General features: G+C 44.6%; 1 protein-coding gene across 11 annotated transcripts in view; it reads left to right on the forward strand.

Annotated features, from left to right (window-relative positions):
* The window catches only part of agap1 (ArfGAP with GTPase domain, ankyrin repeat and PH domain 1), a 615,219-nt gene that overhangs the window by 365,015 nt on the left and 232,535 nt on the right, over positions 1–17,669 (forward strand). For all 11 annotated transcript variants that reach the window (XM_078403564.1, XM_078403565.1, XM_078403566.1 and 8 more), the window contains one exon: positions 1,695–1,856. In XM_078403564.1, coding sequence (XP_078259690.1) covers positions 1,695–1,856 — 162 coding nt within the window. The remainder of the gene's footprint in view (positions 1–1,694; positions 1,857–17,669) is intronic.

The following is a 17,669-nucleotide window of genomic DNA, read 5'->3' on the forward strand; positions in this document are numbered from 1 at the left end:
ACGCTGTTGTAAAACAATTCATCGACATTAGTGGTGAAAGGACAGGAGTAAGAGGGTAAATGTTGCTGATTGAACTGGATATGGTCAGAAAAAGAGGAAGAGAGAGTCAACCTGTGATTCAACAGAGCTGAAAGAGCTTCATGGGTATCAAAGCTAAGAGTTCACCACGTCAATTTTAAAATATACTTTTAATGTTCAGTTATCTGATTTGTACCACTTCATTCACTCAGCACCGATGCCAACATTGTTCTAAAATTTGCAGGCAGCAAACCCACCTCTACCTAGTCTGATTCTTCCTCACACCTCACCCAGGACCTTGACGCCACTATCCGACAATTGTTTCCTAGATATTCACTGATTACATTTCCCTGGATCTCTTCAACATTTCCCTGGATATCATCAACAGCCCATTTGGTCTTCTCTAATAAACACAAGCTGGGCTATCCCAGACCCATTGTTTCACCTCATTTTTAATCACCAGAATCATTCTTTCTCCCCTGGTCCACTCTCTTTCTTTCCTCCCACATGCGGGATACTTCTGGCCCTCTCTACAACTTTAAGTTTCCAGTTTCTTGGCCCTTACTCTGTCGTTTTCATTTGCATAAAAACAAAAAACACTGGAAAAATTCAATAGATCAGGCCGCACTTGGAAGAGAAACGGTTAAGGTTCCAGGTCCAGGGCCTTTGTCAGAACTGGGAAAGAGAGAAAACAAGTTAGTTCTAGCTGGCAGAGCAGGTGGTTGAGGGATAGGTAGAACAAAGAGAAATCTCTAATAAGGCGAGACCAGATGATTCAATGTGCCAATTAAGGAGCAGTTAAAATCAGATTAAGCTTTTTTGCCTGTGTAATGTGTTCCTAAAGTTAAGTTAAAATGGTGGGACATGCCAAGCAGGCAAGACTGTACGAATAAAGTGAAAACTGAGCTAAAATGAACAGCGGAAATGTCCAGTTGATATAGGTAGAAGGAAAAAGCAAGTTGTCTAAAAGTTGGGAAATTCACTATTGAGTGCTGAGGGTGCAGCATAGCTGTCATTTTCACCATCTCATCCCATCCCTTTGGCACGTCATTAGACAATAGACAATAGGTGCAGGAGTAGGCCATTCAGCCCTTCGAGCCAGCACCGCCATTCAATGCGATCATGGCTGATCACTCTCAATCAATTCTGTTAATGGTTCTGATTTCTACAACACCGGTTTGTCATGATACAAAGACTTCAACCTTGTAAAACATTGTGAGCTATTTCGCAGGAGCTATTATCAATAAAATAAATTCAACACTTAGCTACTTGGGGCAAGTAGCAAAAAACTTGAGTTTAACAAGTATGCTAAAGGAGGAGGAAGAGGTAAGGAGATTTGAAGAAGCAATTGGCTCTTGTGCCCAAATGAGATGAAGGCACACCTACTACTGTGCCACCATTAATGATCAGTTTTGTCCTAGAATTCAGAATTAAAGCATACAAATAATTGATCGTTTGTTTATTGCAAGATAGCAGCAGAGGTTTGGATGAGCTGATGTTTTTATTTCAACGAAGATCATCCATTGTTGCATGACTCCCACACTGAGGAGCTTGGTGATGGTGAGCAGATAACAGGAGTAATTGTATCAGCGTGACATATCCATGAGAAGTCGTACACGACGCCAGCTCACCTTTCGGTGGTTTAATGACCCGATGTATTTTCTTTCCACTTGCAGGTAATGTAACCCCCACAGGCTCAGCGACACAGATGGCAAGTGGGATCAGTCTGGTTTCCTTCAACAGCCGTCCCGAGGGCATGCACCAGCGCTCTTACTCTGTGTCCAGCGCTGATCAATGGAGTGAAGCCACAGTCATCGCCAACTCTGGGATCAGTAGTGGTAAGCTTAACCTTGATTGCCATTGGTACAAGGGAATGAAAGAGTCAGTAATAGAGTCCAGGTATTGATGTTCATTGAACTTTGTTCCAGATTGCATTACTTAAATTGTGCATATGACATTCTGTACAATTTACCATATATACTGAATGTAAATCTTACCGTGAGAACACCTGAAACAGGTGGGCAGGGTAATACAAATCTAGATCCTTCCTGCACATGGTGTGGGCATCACACGCAAAAGCCAGTTTTCATTGTTTATCCCCAATGACCCATGATGTGAGTGGCTTTCCCAGTTCATTTCTGATGCTGGTTAACAGTCAACAAATGATTTCCTATCAGACTTGGATTGTAGATTTTCTTCCTGAAAAGATCTTAATGCACCAGATGTATTTGAACGACAATTTGGTAGTTTTGTTCTCACTATTGTTACCAGCTTTATATTAATTAATTAATTAATTGGCCTTTAATAGTGCATAACTTTGGAATTTCTCTGCATCAACAGTCCTGGCCTCTGGTTTGCCTTTCCAGTCTTGGTGAGGGCTGTCTGAGAAATGTAAAGCACAATACAGTTTTAGGATCTAATTGAGCATTCAGCCGACCAAGGCTGTGCTTTCTCTTTGATAATACAATCCAATTGTTATGCCACTTCCACAGCTCTGGAAATACTTTGACCATGTTTCTTCTAATCACCAATCAGCACACGGGATGAGAGTATTAGTTACGAAAGGACCCCAGGTTTGGAATAAATCTGTGATGTTCATGTTGGATTTTTTTTTGAGGGGATTGGAGTCCAAGAAAACACTAGATTGCTCATCACTGTGGGAAGTCTTAGTTCAGAACTGAAGTTTTCATTTTCAATGCACCTTTGTCCGGGTCCTGTGTCCAGTTGGAACGGGGATGTGCAGATCAATTTAGTTACTGTCGGCATGGCTTGCTCAATAGGATGCTCCTCTCAAAGAAATAAGGCTTCAATTCATAGCAATGCAATCAATTTTACCAAGTAAAAGTTGTTCCCATCATTTCAGAAACAAGTATTCTCACAAGGGTGGTGAATCTCATAGATGCAGAATGCTGTGGAGGCAGCCAATGGATATTTTTAAGGCGGAGATAGATAGATTCTTGATTAGTATCGGTGTCAGGGGTTATGGGGAGAGGCAGGAGAATGGGGTTAGGAGGGAGGGATAGATCAGCCATGATTGTGTGGCGGAGTAGATTTGATGGGCTGAATGGCCCAATTCTGCTCCTATCACATGAACATGAAGTATTTGGCAGTGTAAATCTAATAAAATATGTATCTTTCCATCTGTAGATGTTGTGTAGCTTGAAGAAATTTTGCAGGTGGTGATGTATCCATATGCATGGGGTGGTGAAGGTCATGGGTTTAGAAGAAACAGAAAATAGAAACTGCTGGAATACGCTCCAGGTCAAGCTGCATCTGCAAAGAAAAATAATTAATGTTTCATATGAGGGCCGCTTCATCAGACCTGAGATGGAGCACAACAAGTTAATCTGGGCAGCAACAAAGATGGTAGAGGATGATGAGTGGAACAAAGGGAACAGGGATTTCTCTGATAGGATGAATTCACGTCCTCAAATTCCCATTAACTCTCCCTCCAAATTCTACCACTCGCCATCACACTAAGGACAATTTACAAAGGCCAATTAACCCACCAACCCACATATCTTCGATGAAAACTGGAGCAGTCACAAGGAGAACATGCAAACTGCTCACAGTACTGGAAGTCAGGATTGAACTAAGAGGCAGTATTTCATGCAGAGTAGATATGAACTGAACAATACAGGCAGTCAACATGAAATCTATCCAATCTTTCAGAGGGAAGATATTTCAGAGAGAATAATTTGCAGGGCTATTGGGGAAGAGCGAAAAAAAGAATGGGACTGCTAGGATTGCACCAAGAGTCCATATAGTGGGCCAAGTGACTTTAATTCCTAGCTTATATGGTGGATGGAAGCTCATTGCTGAATTGACCAAGGAAATCCTGCAGTGGTTGCTGATTGGTTTCCAAAAACCACAGCCATCTTCCATTAATGCTAGGTATGGTAACCAGGGTAGTTTCCTCTCCATTTTCCCACTGACATCAATTCTTCCAGTTCTATTTGGTGCCACAGTCTAATGTAACCCTGCCTTCAGTGCAACTACAGGCTCCTCACATTTGACTTGTCCACCACTGGGCAGAAGCTGTAATGAGATCTGGAGCTGAGGAACTGGCAGAAAGTAAACCAGGCACCGAGAAGGTTATTGGAGGATAAATGACACTGAATTCTATTCTTCACCATTCTTCACCACTGGATGAGGCAGGATGGTAGAGTTTTGATCTGATTTATTGGTTGCAGTATTGCTTGGCTTTGCCTCGGGTACGTTGCTTCCTCTAGTTAACATCTATGTTTGAACTTTATGAATATAGATGTTCATTGTTAGAGCAGCCTGGTCTCTCTGGCATCTACTTGAATGAAGGTATATTTTGTTGTTCCAAAGTTAGCTGGGTAATTATTGATCAGTCAGCATGTCTATCAACTGCCAATGTAATTTGCACTATTGGTAAATTTGCAGCAATTAATAATTATTTTCATATAATTAGTGAATCTTTCTCATGAAGTAGCTGTTTCCTCAGATATTTTACAGCCTGTGCTTTTTAAAACAAAAATTCTACCATATTTACTCCGGTGCAACCAGAGGACCCAATACACAATTTCTAAGGATAATGCCAATAGACAATAGGAGTAGGCCATTCGGCCCTTCGAGCCAGCACCGCCATTCAATGTGATCATGGCTGATCATTCTCAATCAGTACCCCGTTCCTGCCTTCTCCCCATAACCCCTGACTCCGCTATCCTTAAGAGCTCTATCTAGCTCTCTCTTGAATGCATTCAGAGAATTGGCCTCCACTGTCTTCTGAGGCAGAGAATTCCACAGATTCACAACTCTCCGACTGAAAAGGTTTTTTCTCATCTCCGTTCTAAATGGCCTACCCCTTATTCTTAAACTGTGGCCCCTGGTTCTGGACTCCCCCAACATTGGGAACATGTTTCCTGCCTCGAACATGTCCAACCCCTTAATAATCTTATACGTTTCGATAACATCCCCTCTCATTCTTCTAAATTCCAGTGTATACAAGCCTAGTCGCTCCAGTCTTTCAACATATGACAGTCCCGCCATTCTGGGAATTAACCTAGTAAACCTACTCTGCACGCCCTCAATAGCAAGAATATCCCTCCTCAAATTTGGAGACCAAAACTGCACACAGTACTCCAGGTGCGGTCTCACTAGGGCCCTGTACAACTGCAGAAGGACTTCTTTGCTCCTATACTCAACTCCTCTTGTTATGAAGGCCAACATTCCATTGGCTTTCTTCAATGCCAATTTTAGCTCCTGATTCAAATTGCTCCCTATGTCGAGGCTACTGTTTGGGGGCCTGTAGATGACTCCCATTAAGGTCTTTTTACCCTTACAATTCCTCATTTCTATCCATACTGATTCTACATCTCCTGATTTTATATCACCCCTTGTAAGGGAGTGAATATCATTCCTTACCAACAGAGCGACCCCACCCCCTCTGCCCACCTTTTCTATACGTTGTGTATCCCTGAATATTCAGTTCCCAGCCCTGGTTCTCTTGTAGCCATGTCTCAGTGATTCCCACAACATCATACCTGCCAATGTCTAATTCACCTCCCCTCTCACACCGGTCACAATTGGCCCTGACCTTACTCTCTTATCCCTTCTAGAACTTCCCTTCCCATTTATTCGAGAGTCCTTTGCAATTTCTCCTGTATTCACTTCCCCTTTAACTCCATCTTCATATTCCCAATTTGTCAACCCCTTCCCCCCCCCCCCCCCCCCCCCAACTACTTAGTTTAAAGCCACACGTGTAGCACTAGCAAACCTGCCTGCCAGAATGTTGGTCCCCCTGCTGTTAAGGTGTAACCCGTCCCTCTTGTACAGGTCACCCCTACCCCAGAAATCCCAGTGGTCTAGAAATCTAAATCCCTGCTCCCTGCACCAGCCCCTCAGCCATATCCCCGATCTCTCTGTTCCTGCCCTCACCAGCATGAGGTACAGGTAACAGTCCAGAGACAACCACCTTTGACGTCCTACTTCTCAGTCTTCCTAACTCTCTAAACTCATGTTGCAGTATCTCCTTCCTCTTCCTCCCGACGTCGTCGTGCCCACGTGCACAACTACTTCCGGTTGATCGCCTTCCCTCGCTAGGATGTTCTGAAGCCGGTCGGTGATGTCTTGAACCCTAGGACCAGGGAGGCAACAGACCATCCTCGAGTCCCGCCTGCCACCACAATCTACTGTCCGTACCTCGGACAATGGAGTCACCCACTACTATGGCTCTTCCTGACTTTCCTCTCCCCGATCGAGTTTCCTTGCCTGGGTTAGAGCCGCCAACACGTCTGCCGCTCGGACTGGAAGCGTCTTCTGCCCCGACAGTTCCCAATAGGGTGTACCTGTTTGCAATAGGCACAGCCACCGGGGTCTCCTGTAGTCCACATTCGCTCCCCACCTTCGCTCGACCTGGACCCTTGGCGTGACAGCCTCACAGTAGGTCCTGTCCAGGAAACTCTCGCATTCCCGGATGGCCCTGAGGTCATTCAACTGCTTTTCCAACTCCGCCACACGTCCATTCAGGAGCTGCACCTGGACACAGGTGTAGCTCCCAGAAGCTCCAGCGGTGTCCCTACCTTCCCACATCCTGCAGGAAACACACTGCACCTACTTATTGGCCATTACTTTATTGTCTAAAAACAATCCTCACCTCAGCCTCCTCGCCAAAGACTCGCACATTTCTCACAGGGCAAGACTCACAGCCAAAGACTCGCACTTTTCTCACAGGGCACTTCCCTCGACAGGGCTGTACCCCTTGTGCAAGTCTTGCTTATATCAGTCACTAAATTGCCTAATTGGCCAATTTACCAAGCTTCTACTTTAATTGATCAACCAATCCACGTACTCACTTCTATCCTGCCTTCCTGACGAGCTTGGAGGTATGCGCTTTTCTGACTGACTACTAGCGTCCCTTTGGCGCTCTTTTTAAACTGCCTTTTCACACTGCAATTACCACTTACTTTGCTCTCAGCCAACGGCCGTCCTTGCTCTGCTCCCGACCTTTTCTGACTGACTACTAGCGTCCCTTTGGCGCTCTTTTTAAACTGCCTTTTCACACTGCAATTACCACTTATTTTGCTCTCAGCTGCAATTACCACTCACTTTGCTCTCAGAGCTCCCTCTGCAATGCCCAGGGAGGCACAGCTCAAGATGGATATTGTGTAAAGTTTCCTCTGTAGCACCAAGGTGGAAATGTCCTACTCTGATTTTTAAACCTAAGTCTCAGAAGAATGACGGGAGACACAAAATGCTGGAGTAACTCAGTGGGACAGGCAGCATCTCCGGAGAGAAGGAATGGGTGACGATCTGGGTCAAGACCCGTCTTCAGACTGATCTCAGAAGAATGGTGTAGCACAATGGTGCAGCTGTTGTCTCACAATGTCTGAGACCTGGATTCGGTCCTAACCTCAGGTTGCTGTGTGTCTGGCATTTGCACCTTATTCCTGTAACTAGATGGCGTTCCTCTTTGTGCTCCATTTTCTTTTCAATGTCACAGGGCCCTGGTGAGACCGCATCTGGAGTACCGTAGTTTTGGTCTCCAAATTTGAGGAAGGACATTCTTGCTATGGAGGGCGTGCTGCGTAGGTTCACTAGGTTAATTCCCAAAATGGCGGGACTGTCGTATGTTGAAAGACTGGAGCGACTAGGCTTATATTCGCTGGAATTTAGAAGGTTGAGAGGGGATCTTATTGAAACATATAAGATTATTAAGGGATTGGACACCTAGAACCCGGGGCCACAGTTTAAGAATAAGGGGTAGGCCATTTAGAACGGAGATGAGGAAAAACTTTTTCAGTCAGAGAGTTGTAAATCAGTGGAATTCTCTGCCTCAGAAGGCCGTGGAGGCCAATTCTCAGCTTTCAAGAGAGAGCTAGGTAGAGCTCTTAAAGATAGCGGAGTCATGGGGTATAGGGAGAAGGCAGGAACGGGGTACTGATTATGAATGATCAGCCATGATCACATTGAATGGCGGTGCTGGCTCGAAGGGTCGAATGGCCTACTCCTGCACCTATTGTTTATTGTCTAAATGGCCCAGTTTTATGTCAATGTTGATGATTGTTGGAGAGCATTATGCAGTTTGATTCACCTGACTGAATGCCGAAAGATTCTTAGCTGTAGGTATATGTACGCAGCACCAGCAACATGTATATAGCACCTTTTCTATAGTTAATCACCCAGCAGGACACGTTAGAGGCAGGAAAGATATCAAACAAAACAACATTAAGACAGCACAGTGGCGCAGCTAGGGTAGTACAGCAGTGCAGCTGGTAGAGCTGCTGCCTCACAGCGCCAGAGACATGGATTAGATCCTGACCTCGGGTGCTGTCTGTATGGAGATTGCACATTCTCCCTCTGTCCGCATGGTTGCTCCGATTTCTGCCCACATCCCAAAGACATGGGTTTGCAATTGGTATTTATAAAATCGCCCATAATATGCTGGGAGTGGATAAAAAAGTGGGATAGCATAGAACTAGAGTGCACAGGTAATTGATGGTCAGCATGGACCTGGTGGACCGAAGGGCCTATTTCCATGCTGTATCTCTAAAACTAAAATGAAACATTTACCATTGATAGCCCCAAAGGTATATTATGGCAGAGGACAAAATTGCACATTTAAAGAGTAAGGTTTTAACAAGTGTCCTAAGGGGAGAAGAGATGTGGAAAGGTGGAGAAAATATGATGTAATAGGAAGATATATTATCGGAGCAAAGAAAAACCACAAACTGCAGAAATCCATAACAAAACTCAATCACAAGGAACACACAGCAGGTCAGGTGGCATCTGTGGGGAGAGAGACAGAAGTGAGATTTCAGGTCAAGGGCCCATGGTTGGAATAGGGTGCAAACCAAGATTGTCACAATGGCGAGTACCTAAATTCTGGCAGCTGGTGAAAAAATGAAAGAAACAAATGAAACTGAAAGCTCCAGCAATGTCATTGAAGTGAAGGTTGAATTCAATATTATGGTCTAATGGAAACATAAAAACAGAAATAGATGCAGGAGTAGGCCATTCGGCCGTTCGAGCCAGCACCGCCATTCAATATGCTCATGGCCCGTTCCTGCTTTTTCCCATCTGGAAGATGAGGTACAGTTGTTCTGCTATGAGTTGGGTCTCTGGAACAATGTTGGAGGCTAAAAAACAAAATGGCAATCAACAGAGAATTAAAGATAATTGGGGCAACACAGTCGCGCAACGATAGCATTGCTGTCTTACAGCGCCAGAGACCTGGGTTCAATCCTGACCGGGTGCTGTCTGTATGGAGTTTGCACGTTCGCCCAGTGACCACATGGGTTTTCGCTGGGTAATCCAGTTTCCTCCCACATTCCAAAAACATGCAAGTTTGTAAGTTAATTGGCTTCTTTGTATATACCTAGTGTGATCACTGGTCGGCACAAACCCAGTGAGCCAAATGACCTGTTTTCGCACTGTATCTCTAAAACGAAAACGAAAAAAATAATAGCTTTAATCTTACTGAACAGCACTGCAAGCATGAGTGTTCAATGTTCCTACAACTGGAGATACTACATTATATCAGAATTGATCAAAATCACCAATAAACATCAGTGCTGTGTGTTCTCAGAATCTTTGCTGTAATTGGAGTGCTCATTTCTGTATTCATTTACAAAGTGTAATCATCGTTTATATTGCCCATTCCCGATTGCTCTTGAGAAAGTGGTGTCAGCCACCACCTCAAAACACTGCATCCTTCTGATGAAGGTGCTCCTAGAGTACTGTTGAATGGAGTGTTTCGGCATTGAGACCCATCCATGAAGAAGGAGCAGTGATACATTTCCAAGTCAAGGGGTGTGGGAGTTATACTCTCATGTGCTTACTGCCTTTGCTCTTCTAGATTGCAAAGGTCGGCAGTTTCACCAAGTTTTTGCACTGTATTTTGTAAATGGTGTGCACTACAGTCATGGAGCCACTGTGGTGGTGGGAACAAATAGGTTGGTGGGAGTGAATAAGGTGGCGAGTATGAGATGGGTAGTCAGTCATGAGGGTTACTTTGTCCTGTTGGGTAGGTTTTGAGTCCCTGAAGTGTTATTTGAGCTGCACAAATCCATGCACATTCCATTTCGATTGAGCCTAAGAGATGTTACTGCAGTATACCCAGCCTCTGACCTGCCTTTGTATCCTCGGTACTTTTGCGTCTACAGTGAGCACCGTGATTAGAAGTTGCCAAGGGTTTTACTGCATCCGCTAAAGTGTGCTACATTAGGACGTAAATGCCATAAGCAGTAGGCCATTCAGCCCATCGGATCTGCTGCGTCATTCAACAAGACCATGGCTGACCCCGCATACCTCAGTATGCTTTACCTGGCCTATCCCATGTGCCTCTTCTTGCTTCCTCTAATATCCAGAGATCTACTCATCTCTTTTTATTCAATGCCATCAATATCTAAGTTTCCACGGCCTTTGGAGTTGACAGTTTCAAGGATTCACCGCTCTCAAAGTGAAGAAATGACAGACATTCGGAACTGCAGATGCTGGTTTACAAACAAAACCAATTTGCTGAAGTAACTCAGCGGGCCTCGCAGCATCGTTAGAAGACATGGATAAATGACATTTCGGTCAAGACCCTTCTTCAGACCCTTCTCCAGCACCCTGAAGTAAACCAAACTAATTGGCTGAGTTCTATAAAGGAGAAACTTCCTCCCAGAACCTGTTCAGCCCTCTCAGATATTTCTATGAGGTCGCCTCACATTCTTCTAAACTCCAGAGAATCGAGTTTTTGGTTGCACAACCACCCCACACATATGACAGGCAGCAGTCTGTGAATTTTCATTCCGTGTGCTTTATATCAAGCATATTATTTTTTTAAAGGAAGGTAGACCCAAAATGCTGGAGTAACTCAGCAGGACAGGCAGCATCTCTGGAGAGAAGGAACGGGTGACGTTTCGGGTCGGGACCCTTCTTCTGATGTCAGGGGAGTGGGCGGGACAGCGATAGACAATAGACAATAGACAATAGGTGCAGGAGTAGGCCATTCAGCCCTTCGAGCCAGCACCGCCATTCAATGCGATCATGGCTGATCACTCTCAATCAGTACCCCGTTCCTGCCTTCTCCCCATACCCCCTCACTCCGCTATCCTTAAGAGCTCTATCCAGCTCTCTCTTGAAAGCATCCAACGAACTGGCCTCCACTGCCTTCTGAGGCAGAGAATTCCACACCTTCACCACCCTCTGACTGAAAAAGTTCTTCCTCATCTCCGTTCCAAATGGCCTACCCCTTATTCTTAAACTGTGGCCCCTTGTTCTGGACTCCCCCAACATTGGGAACATGTTATCTGCCTCTAATGTGTCCAATCCCCTAATTATCTTATATGTTTCAATAAGATCCCCCCTCATCCTTCTAAATTCCAGTGTATACAAGCCCAATCGCTCCAGCCTTTCAACATACGACAGCCCCGCCATTCCGGGAATTAACCTAGTGAACCTACGCTGCACGCCCTCCATAGCAAGAATATCCTTCCTCAAATTTGGAGACCAAAACTGCACACAGTACTCCAGGTGCGGTCTCACCAGGGCCCGGTACAACTGTAGAAGGACCTCTTTGCTCCTATACTCAACTCCTCTTGTTACGAAGGCCAACATTCCATTGGCTTTCTTCACTGCCTGCTGTACCTGCATGCTTCCTTTCATTGACTGATGCACTAGGACACCCAGATCTCGTTGAACTCCCCCTCCTCCTAACTTGACACCATTCAGATAATAATCTGCCTTTCTATTCTTACTTCCAAAGTGAATAACCTCACACTTATCTACATTAAACTGCATCTGCCATGTATCCGCCCACTCACACAACCTGTCCAAGTCACCCTGCAGCCTTATTGCATCTTCCTCACAATTCACACTACCCCCCAACTTAGTATCATCTGCAAATTTGCTAATGGTACTTTTAATCCCTTCGTCTAAGTCATTAATGTATATCGTAAATAGCTGGGGTCCCAGCACCGAACCTTGCGGTACCCCACTGGTCACTGCCTGCCATTCCGAAAGGGACCCATTTATCCCCACTCTTTGCTTTCTGTCTGTCAACCAATTTTCTATCCATGTCAGTACCTTACCCCCAATACCATGTGCCCTAATTTTGCCCACTAATCTCCTATGTGGGACCTTGTCGAAGGCTTTCTGAAAGTCGAGGTACACCACATCCACTGACTCTCCCTTGTCAATTTTCCTAGTTACATCCTCAAAAAATTCCAGTAGATTTGTCAAGCATGATTTCCCCTTCGTAAATCCATGCTAACTCGGAATGATCCCGTTACTGCTATCCAAATGCTCAGCAATTTCGTCTTTTATAATTGACTCCAGCATCTTCCCCACCACTGATGTCAGACTAACTGGTCTATAATTACCCGTTTTCTCTCTCCCTCCTTTCTTAAAAAGTGGGATAACATTTGCTATCCTCCAATCCACAGGAACTGATCCTGAATCTATAGAACATTGAAAAATGATCTCCAATGCTTCCACTATTTCTAGAGCCACCTCCTTAAGTACTCTGGGATGCAGACCATCAGGCCCTGGGGATTTATCAGCCTTCAGTCCCATCAGTCTACCCAAAACCATTTCCTGCCTAATGCGGATTTCCTTCAGTTCCTCCATCACCCTAGGTTCTCCGGCCCCATCAGTGAAGACAGATCCAAAGTAACGGTTTAACTCGTCTGCCATTTCTTTGTTCCCCATAATAAATTCCCCTGCTTCTGTCTTCAAGGGACCCACATTTGCCTTGACTATTTTTTTCCTCTTCACGTACCTAAAAAAACTTTTGCTATCCTCCTTTATATTATTGGCTAGTTTACCCTCGTACCTCATCTTTTCTCCCCGTATTGCCTTTTTAGTTAACTTTTGTTGCTCTTTAAAAGAGTCCCAATCCTCTGTCTTCCCACTCTTCTTTGCTATGTTATACTTCCTCTCCTTAATTTTTATGCTGTCCCTGACTTCCCTTGTCAGCCACAGGTGTCTCTTACTCCCCTTAGAGTCTTTCCACCTCTTTGGAATAAATTGATCCTGCAACCTCTGCATTATTCCCAGGAATACCTGCCATTGCTGTTCTACCGTCTTCCCTGCTAGGGCCTCCTTCCAATCAATTTTGGCCAGCTCCTGCCTCATGCCTCTGTAATCCCCTTTGCTATACTGTAATACCGACACTTCCGATTTTCCCTTCTGCCTTTCCATTTGCAGAGTAAAACTTATCATGTTGTGATCACTGCCTCCTAATGGCTCTTTTACCTCTAGTCCCCTTATCAGATCAGGATCATTACACAACACTAAATCCAGAATTGCCTTCTCCCTGGTAGGCTCCAGTACAAGCTGTTCTAAGAATCCATCTCGAAGGCACTCTACAAACTCTCTTTCCTGGGGTCCATTTCCAACCTGATTTTCCCAGTCTACCTGCATGTTGAAATCTCCCATAACCACCGTAGCATTACATTTTTGACACGCCAATTTTATCTCCTGATTCAACTTGCACCCTATGTCGAGGCTACTGTTTGGGGGCCTATAGATAACTCCCATTAGGGTCTTTTTACCCTTACAATTTCTCATTTCTATCCATACTGATTCAACATCTCCTGATTCTATGTCACCCCTTGCAAGGGAATGAATATCATTCCTTACCATCAGAGCAACCCCACCCCCTCTGCCCACCTGTCTGTCTTTTCTATACGTTGTGTACCCCTGAATATTCAGTTCCCAGCCCTGGTCCTCTTGTAGCCATGACTGTAGTCGGAGACAATAAGACTAGTGGGAGAACCTTGAAGTGGAGGGGATGAAGAGAGAGGGCAAGCAGGGGCTAGTTGAAGTTAGAGAAGTCAATGTTCATACCGCTGGGGTGTAAGCGACCCAATGAGGTGCTGTTCCTCCAATTTGCACTGGGCCTCACTCTGACAATGGAAGAGGCCCAGGACCGAAAGGTCAGATTGGGAATGGGAGGGGGAGTTAAAGTGCTGAGCAACCAGGAGATCAGGTAGGTTAAGGCGGACTGAGCGGAGGTGTTCAGCAAAATGATCGCCGAGCTTGCGCTTGGTCTCGTCGATGTACAGAGGTTGACACCTGGAACAGCGGATACAATAGATGAGGTTGGAGGAGGTGCAAGTGAACTTCTGCCTCACCTGTCGGGGTCCTTGGATGGAGTCGAGGGAGGAAGTAAAGGGACAGGTGTGGCATCTCCTGCAGTTGCAGGGGAAAGTACCTGGGGAAGGGGTGGTTAGGGTGGGATGGGACGAGTTGAACAGGGAGTTGCGGAGGGAACGGTCTCTGCTGAAAGCAGAAAGGAGTGCAGATGGGAAGATGTGGCCAATAGTGGAATCCCGGAATCCCGTGGCGAAAGTGTTCGCATTATATGCTGTCTGCGACGGGTGATGGGGTGGAAGGTGAGGACAAGGGAGATTCTGTCCTTGTTGCGAATGGGGTGAGGGGGAGCAAGAGTGGAGCTGCGGTATATCAAGGAGACCCTTGTGAGAGCCTCATCTATAATGGAAGAGGGGAACCACCGTTTCCAAAAAAATTAGGACATATCTGATGTTCTAGTATGGAAAACCTCATCCTGCGTGCAGATACGGCGTAGATGGAGGAATTGGAAGTAGGGGATAGAGTCTTTATAGGAAACAGGATGGGAAGAAGTATAGTCTAGATAGCTATGGGAGTCAGTAGGTTTGTAGTAGATGTCAGTCAATAGTCTTGTCTCCTGTGATGGAGATCCAGAAATGGTAGGGAGATGTGGAAATGGTCCTGGTGAATTTGAGTGCAGGATGGAAATTTGTCGTGAAGTTGATGAAGTCAGTGAATTCTGCATGGCTGCAGGAGGCTGCACCGATGTAGTCGTCAATGTAGTGGAGGTAGAGTTCGGGGATAGGGCCAGTGTACGCCTGGAACAGTGATTGTTCGACGTCCCCTACAGAGGCAGAGACGTCCCCTTGCGAGTGCCCATAGCTACGGCTTGGATTTGGAGGAAGTGGGAGGAGTCGAAGGAGAGGTTGTTGAGGGTAAGAACCAGCTCTGCTAGGCGGAGGAGAGTATTAGTAGACGGAAATTGGCTGGTTAGGTGGTCGAAGAAGAAACAGAGGGCTTTAAGGCCTTCCAGGTGGGGGATGGAGGTGTAGTGACTGAACATCCATGGTAAAGATGAGGGAGTGGGGGCCTGGAAAACGGAAGTCGTTGAAGAGACTTTTAAAGGTCAGATTGGGAATGAGAGGGGGAGTTATTTTAGACTTCAGATTGGGAATGGGAGGGGGAGTTATTTTAAAGGTCAGATTGGGAATGGGAGGGGGAGTCCTGGGCCTCCTCCATTGTCAGTGAGGCCCACCGCAAATTGGAGGAACAGCACCTCATATTTTGCTTGAATAGCTTACACCCCAGCGGTATGAACATTGACTTCTCTAACTTCAAATAGCCCTTGCTTTCCCTCTCTTTCCATCCCTTCCACCTTCCAAGTTCTCCTACTAGTCTTACTGTCTCTGACTACATTCTATCTCTGTCCCGCCAACACCCCAGACATCAGTCTGAAGAAGGGTCTCGACCTGAAACGTCACCATTCCTTCTCCAGAGATGCTCCCTGTCCCACTGAGTTACTCCAGCAGTTTGTGTCTACCTTCGATTTAAACCAGCATCCGCAGTTCTTCACAACACAAAAAAAAAATTTAGAAGGAAAGACTTAAAATGTGCCTGATATTCCACAAATGGTATCACCAAGTCCTTTTGGAGAAAGACCTTTTGCACTTGTACTCATTTTTCTTGCCATAAAGTCCAACATCCCATTTGCTTTTCTAGTGTATCTGCTGCTCTTGCATGTTAGCTTTCAGTGACTTTTGTAGAAGGATATTCAGGTCTTTCTGAATAAAAATATTATCCAATCTCTTAACATTCTGTGCTTTTGTTTTTTTTCTTATGGAAATATATAACCTAACTTTTTTTCCACTGAGTTGTGAATTGAACACTGCACAACCAGTGAACATTGCCAAATCTAACCTTAAGCGAGGGGAAAGTCATTGATGAATTAGCTGAAGATGATGGGGCCAAGGACACCACCTTAAGAAACACCTGCAGCAAAGATCACCTCAAACTAGATCTATACAGAACCCATTCCTTTGTTTGTTTGAGGTACTGCCCCAGTTAATGGAGGGCTTTCCCTTTGACTTCACTTTAACTGTTGCTCCATGACGCTATCCTCAATCAAAGGTTGTCAAGATGTCACCATCATCACACATTTTGAATATAGCTATTTTTTCCATGCAATTAAGTCATTGGCAATCAAGGTTTGTATCCCAAGCATAAGGATTAGTTACGGTCAATCAATTATTCTTGATATTTCCTTTGAACCTCAAGATTTTGTACAGCATTTGTGACTGAAAGTCAAGAGAAGGAAGTACAAGCTGAGAATTTATTGATAAAATGTACGTTGGGGGTATGGAGAGGGGGAAATAATTGAGGTACCTTAATCCCATATTGATTCCAATATGTAAGCAATGGCAAATATATATTACTGATTTCCCTCGATTTATATGAAACTGAACGAGAAATTAGATATTGATGTTGCATATACTTTCATTTTAGTTTAATTGGAAAGAATGTGAAGGGAAGCCAGTGATATGTTTCGAAAGGAAATGCATTTATCAGTCATTGAAAGTGTCAGCTGCTTAACAAATATACATTTGTGTTGCTGAATTATTGAATGCGGATCAAGCTCATTGACTGCAGATGAATTTACATTCTGGTCATTACAACACCACTGCAACCTCCAACCGTAACCAATTTAATTTGTTCATGATTCAGGGAACCATGGATATAACAGGCTGTCTGTAAAAGAAAGGGGCGTTCATACTGCTTGCATAATGCATATAGAGTGCAATGTGGGAACCGAGTTATACTGTTCGCTTCCACTCCACAATCATCAGCAGCAGTGCAGATTTATTCCAAATCTAAGCACTAAGCAAATAAAATTGTTTGCAGAACTTGTATTTTGTCCAATTTAATACCGCTTACTCATAGGTTTGGACTAAATATCAAGACAAGATCAAAAGAGTCCCATAGTATTTTAATGAGTAATGATATCCATTGAAATAAACCAGTACAGGTCTCCCATTGGGTCAATAAGCCTTCTAAAATCAGCTAATGTCTGGGGCCATTTACAAATGAGATTGAGAGTCGCAGTGGCTTCCATGATGTGTAAATAAAGTATTTCAAGATATTTATTTGTAGAGTTGGCTTGAACATAGGTGAAGGAAGACAGGGAAGGATAAGAGGATATTTATACAGATTTTATTTTGGTCATTCGTTAATTGAGTTATTTGATTCTTTCTGCTGGTACTTTACATCTTGTTCGCGTGCAAGTAGTTGGTGTCCCCAGTAATTAGTAGGTTGAATTTAAGGCAGGAACTTAAAGCATTTAGCAGCACTAACAGTTACCAGCAGGGGAAATGTTTCTCAGATCTCATGGCAGTCTGACACAGTTTTTAAAAAAGAGTACTGTGTCTTCATTAGTGTCTGGGGGCCTTTGAGAGACTCCCAAATTTAGTAGACATTTTGTATGCCAGGGCTCTTTACTGTCCTTATTAACCAGCTACTGGGGTCCCTTGAGTGTTGGCCATTTAAAGAGGTGCCTTGTATCATTAGATAAATTGCACTGTAGGAGGCAGAACAAGGGAGGAAGAGGTGCTAGTTAAACTGAGAAAATGGGG

The sequence above is a fragment of the Rhinoraja longicauda genome, chromosome 8, assembly GCF_053455715.1.
Source record: "Rhinoraja longicauda isolate Sanriku21f chromosome 8, sRhiLon1.1, whole genome shotgun sequence".
In the NCBI taxonomy this organism is placed as follows: Eukaryota; Metazoa; Chordata; class Chondrichthyes; order Rajiformes; family Arhynchobatidae; genus Rhinoraja; species Rhinoraja longicauda.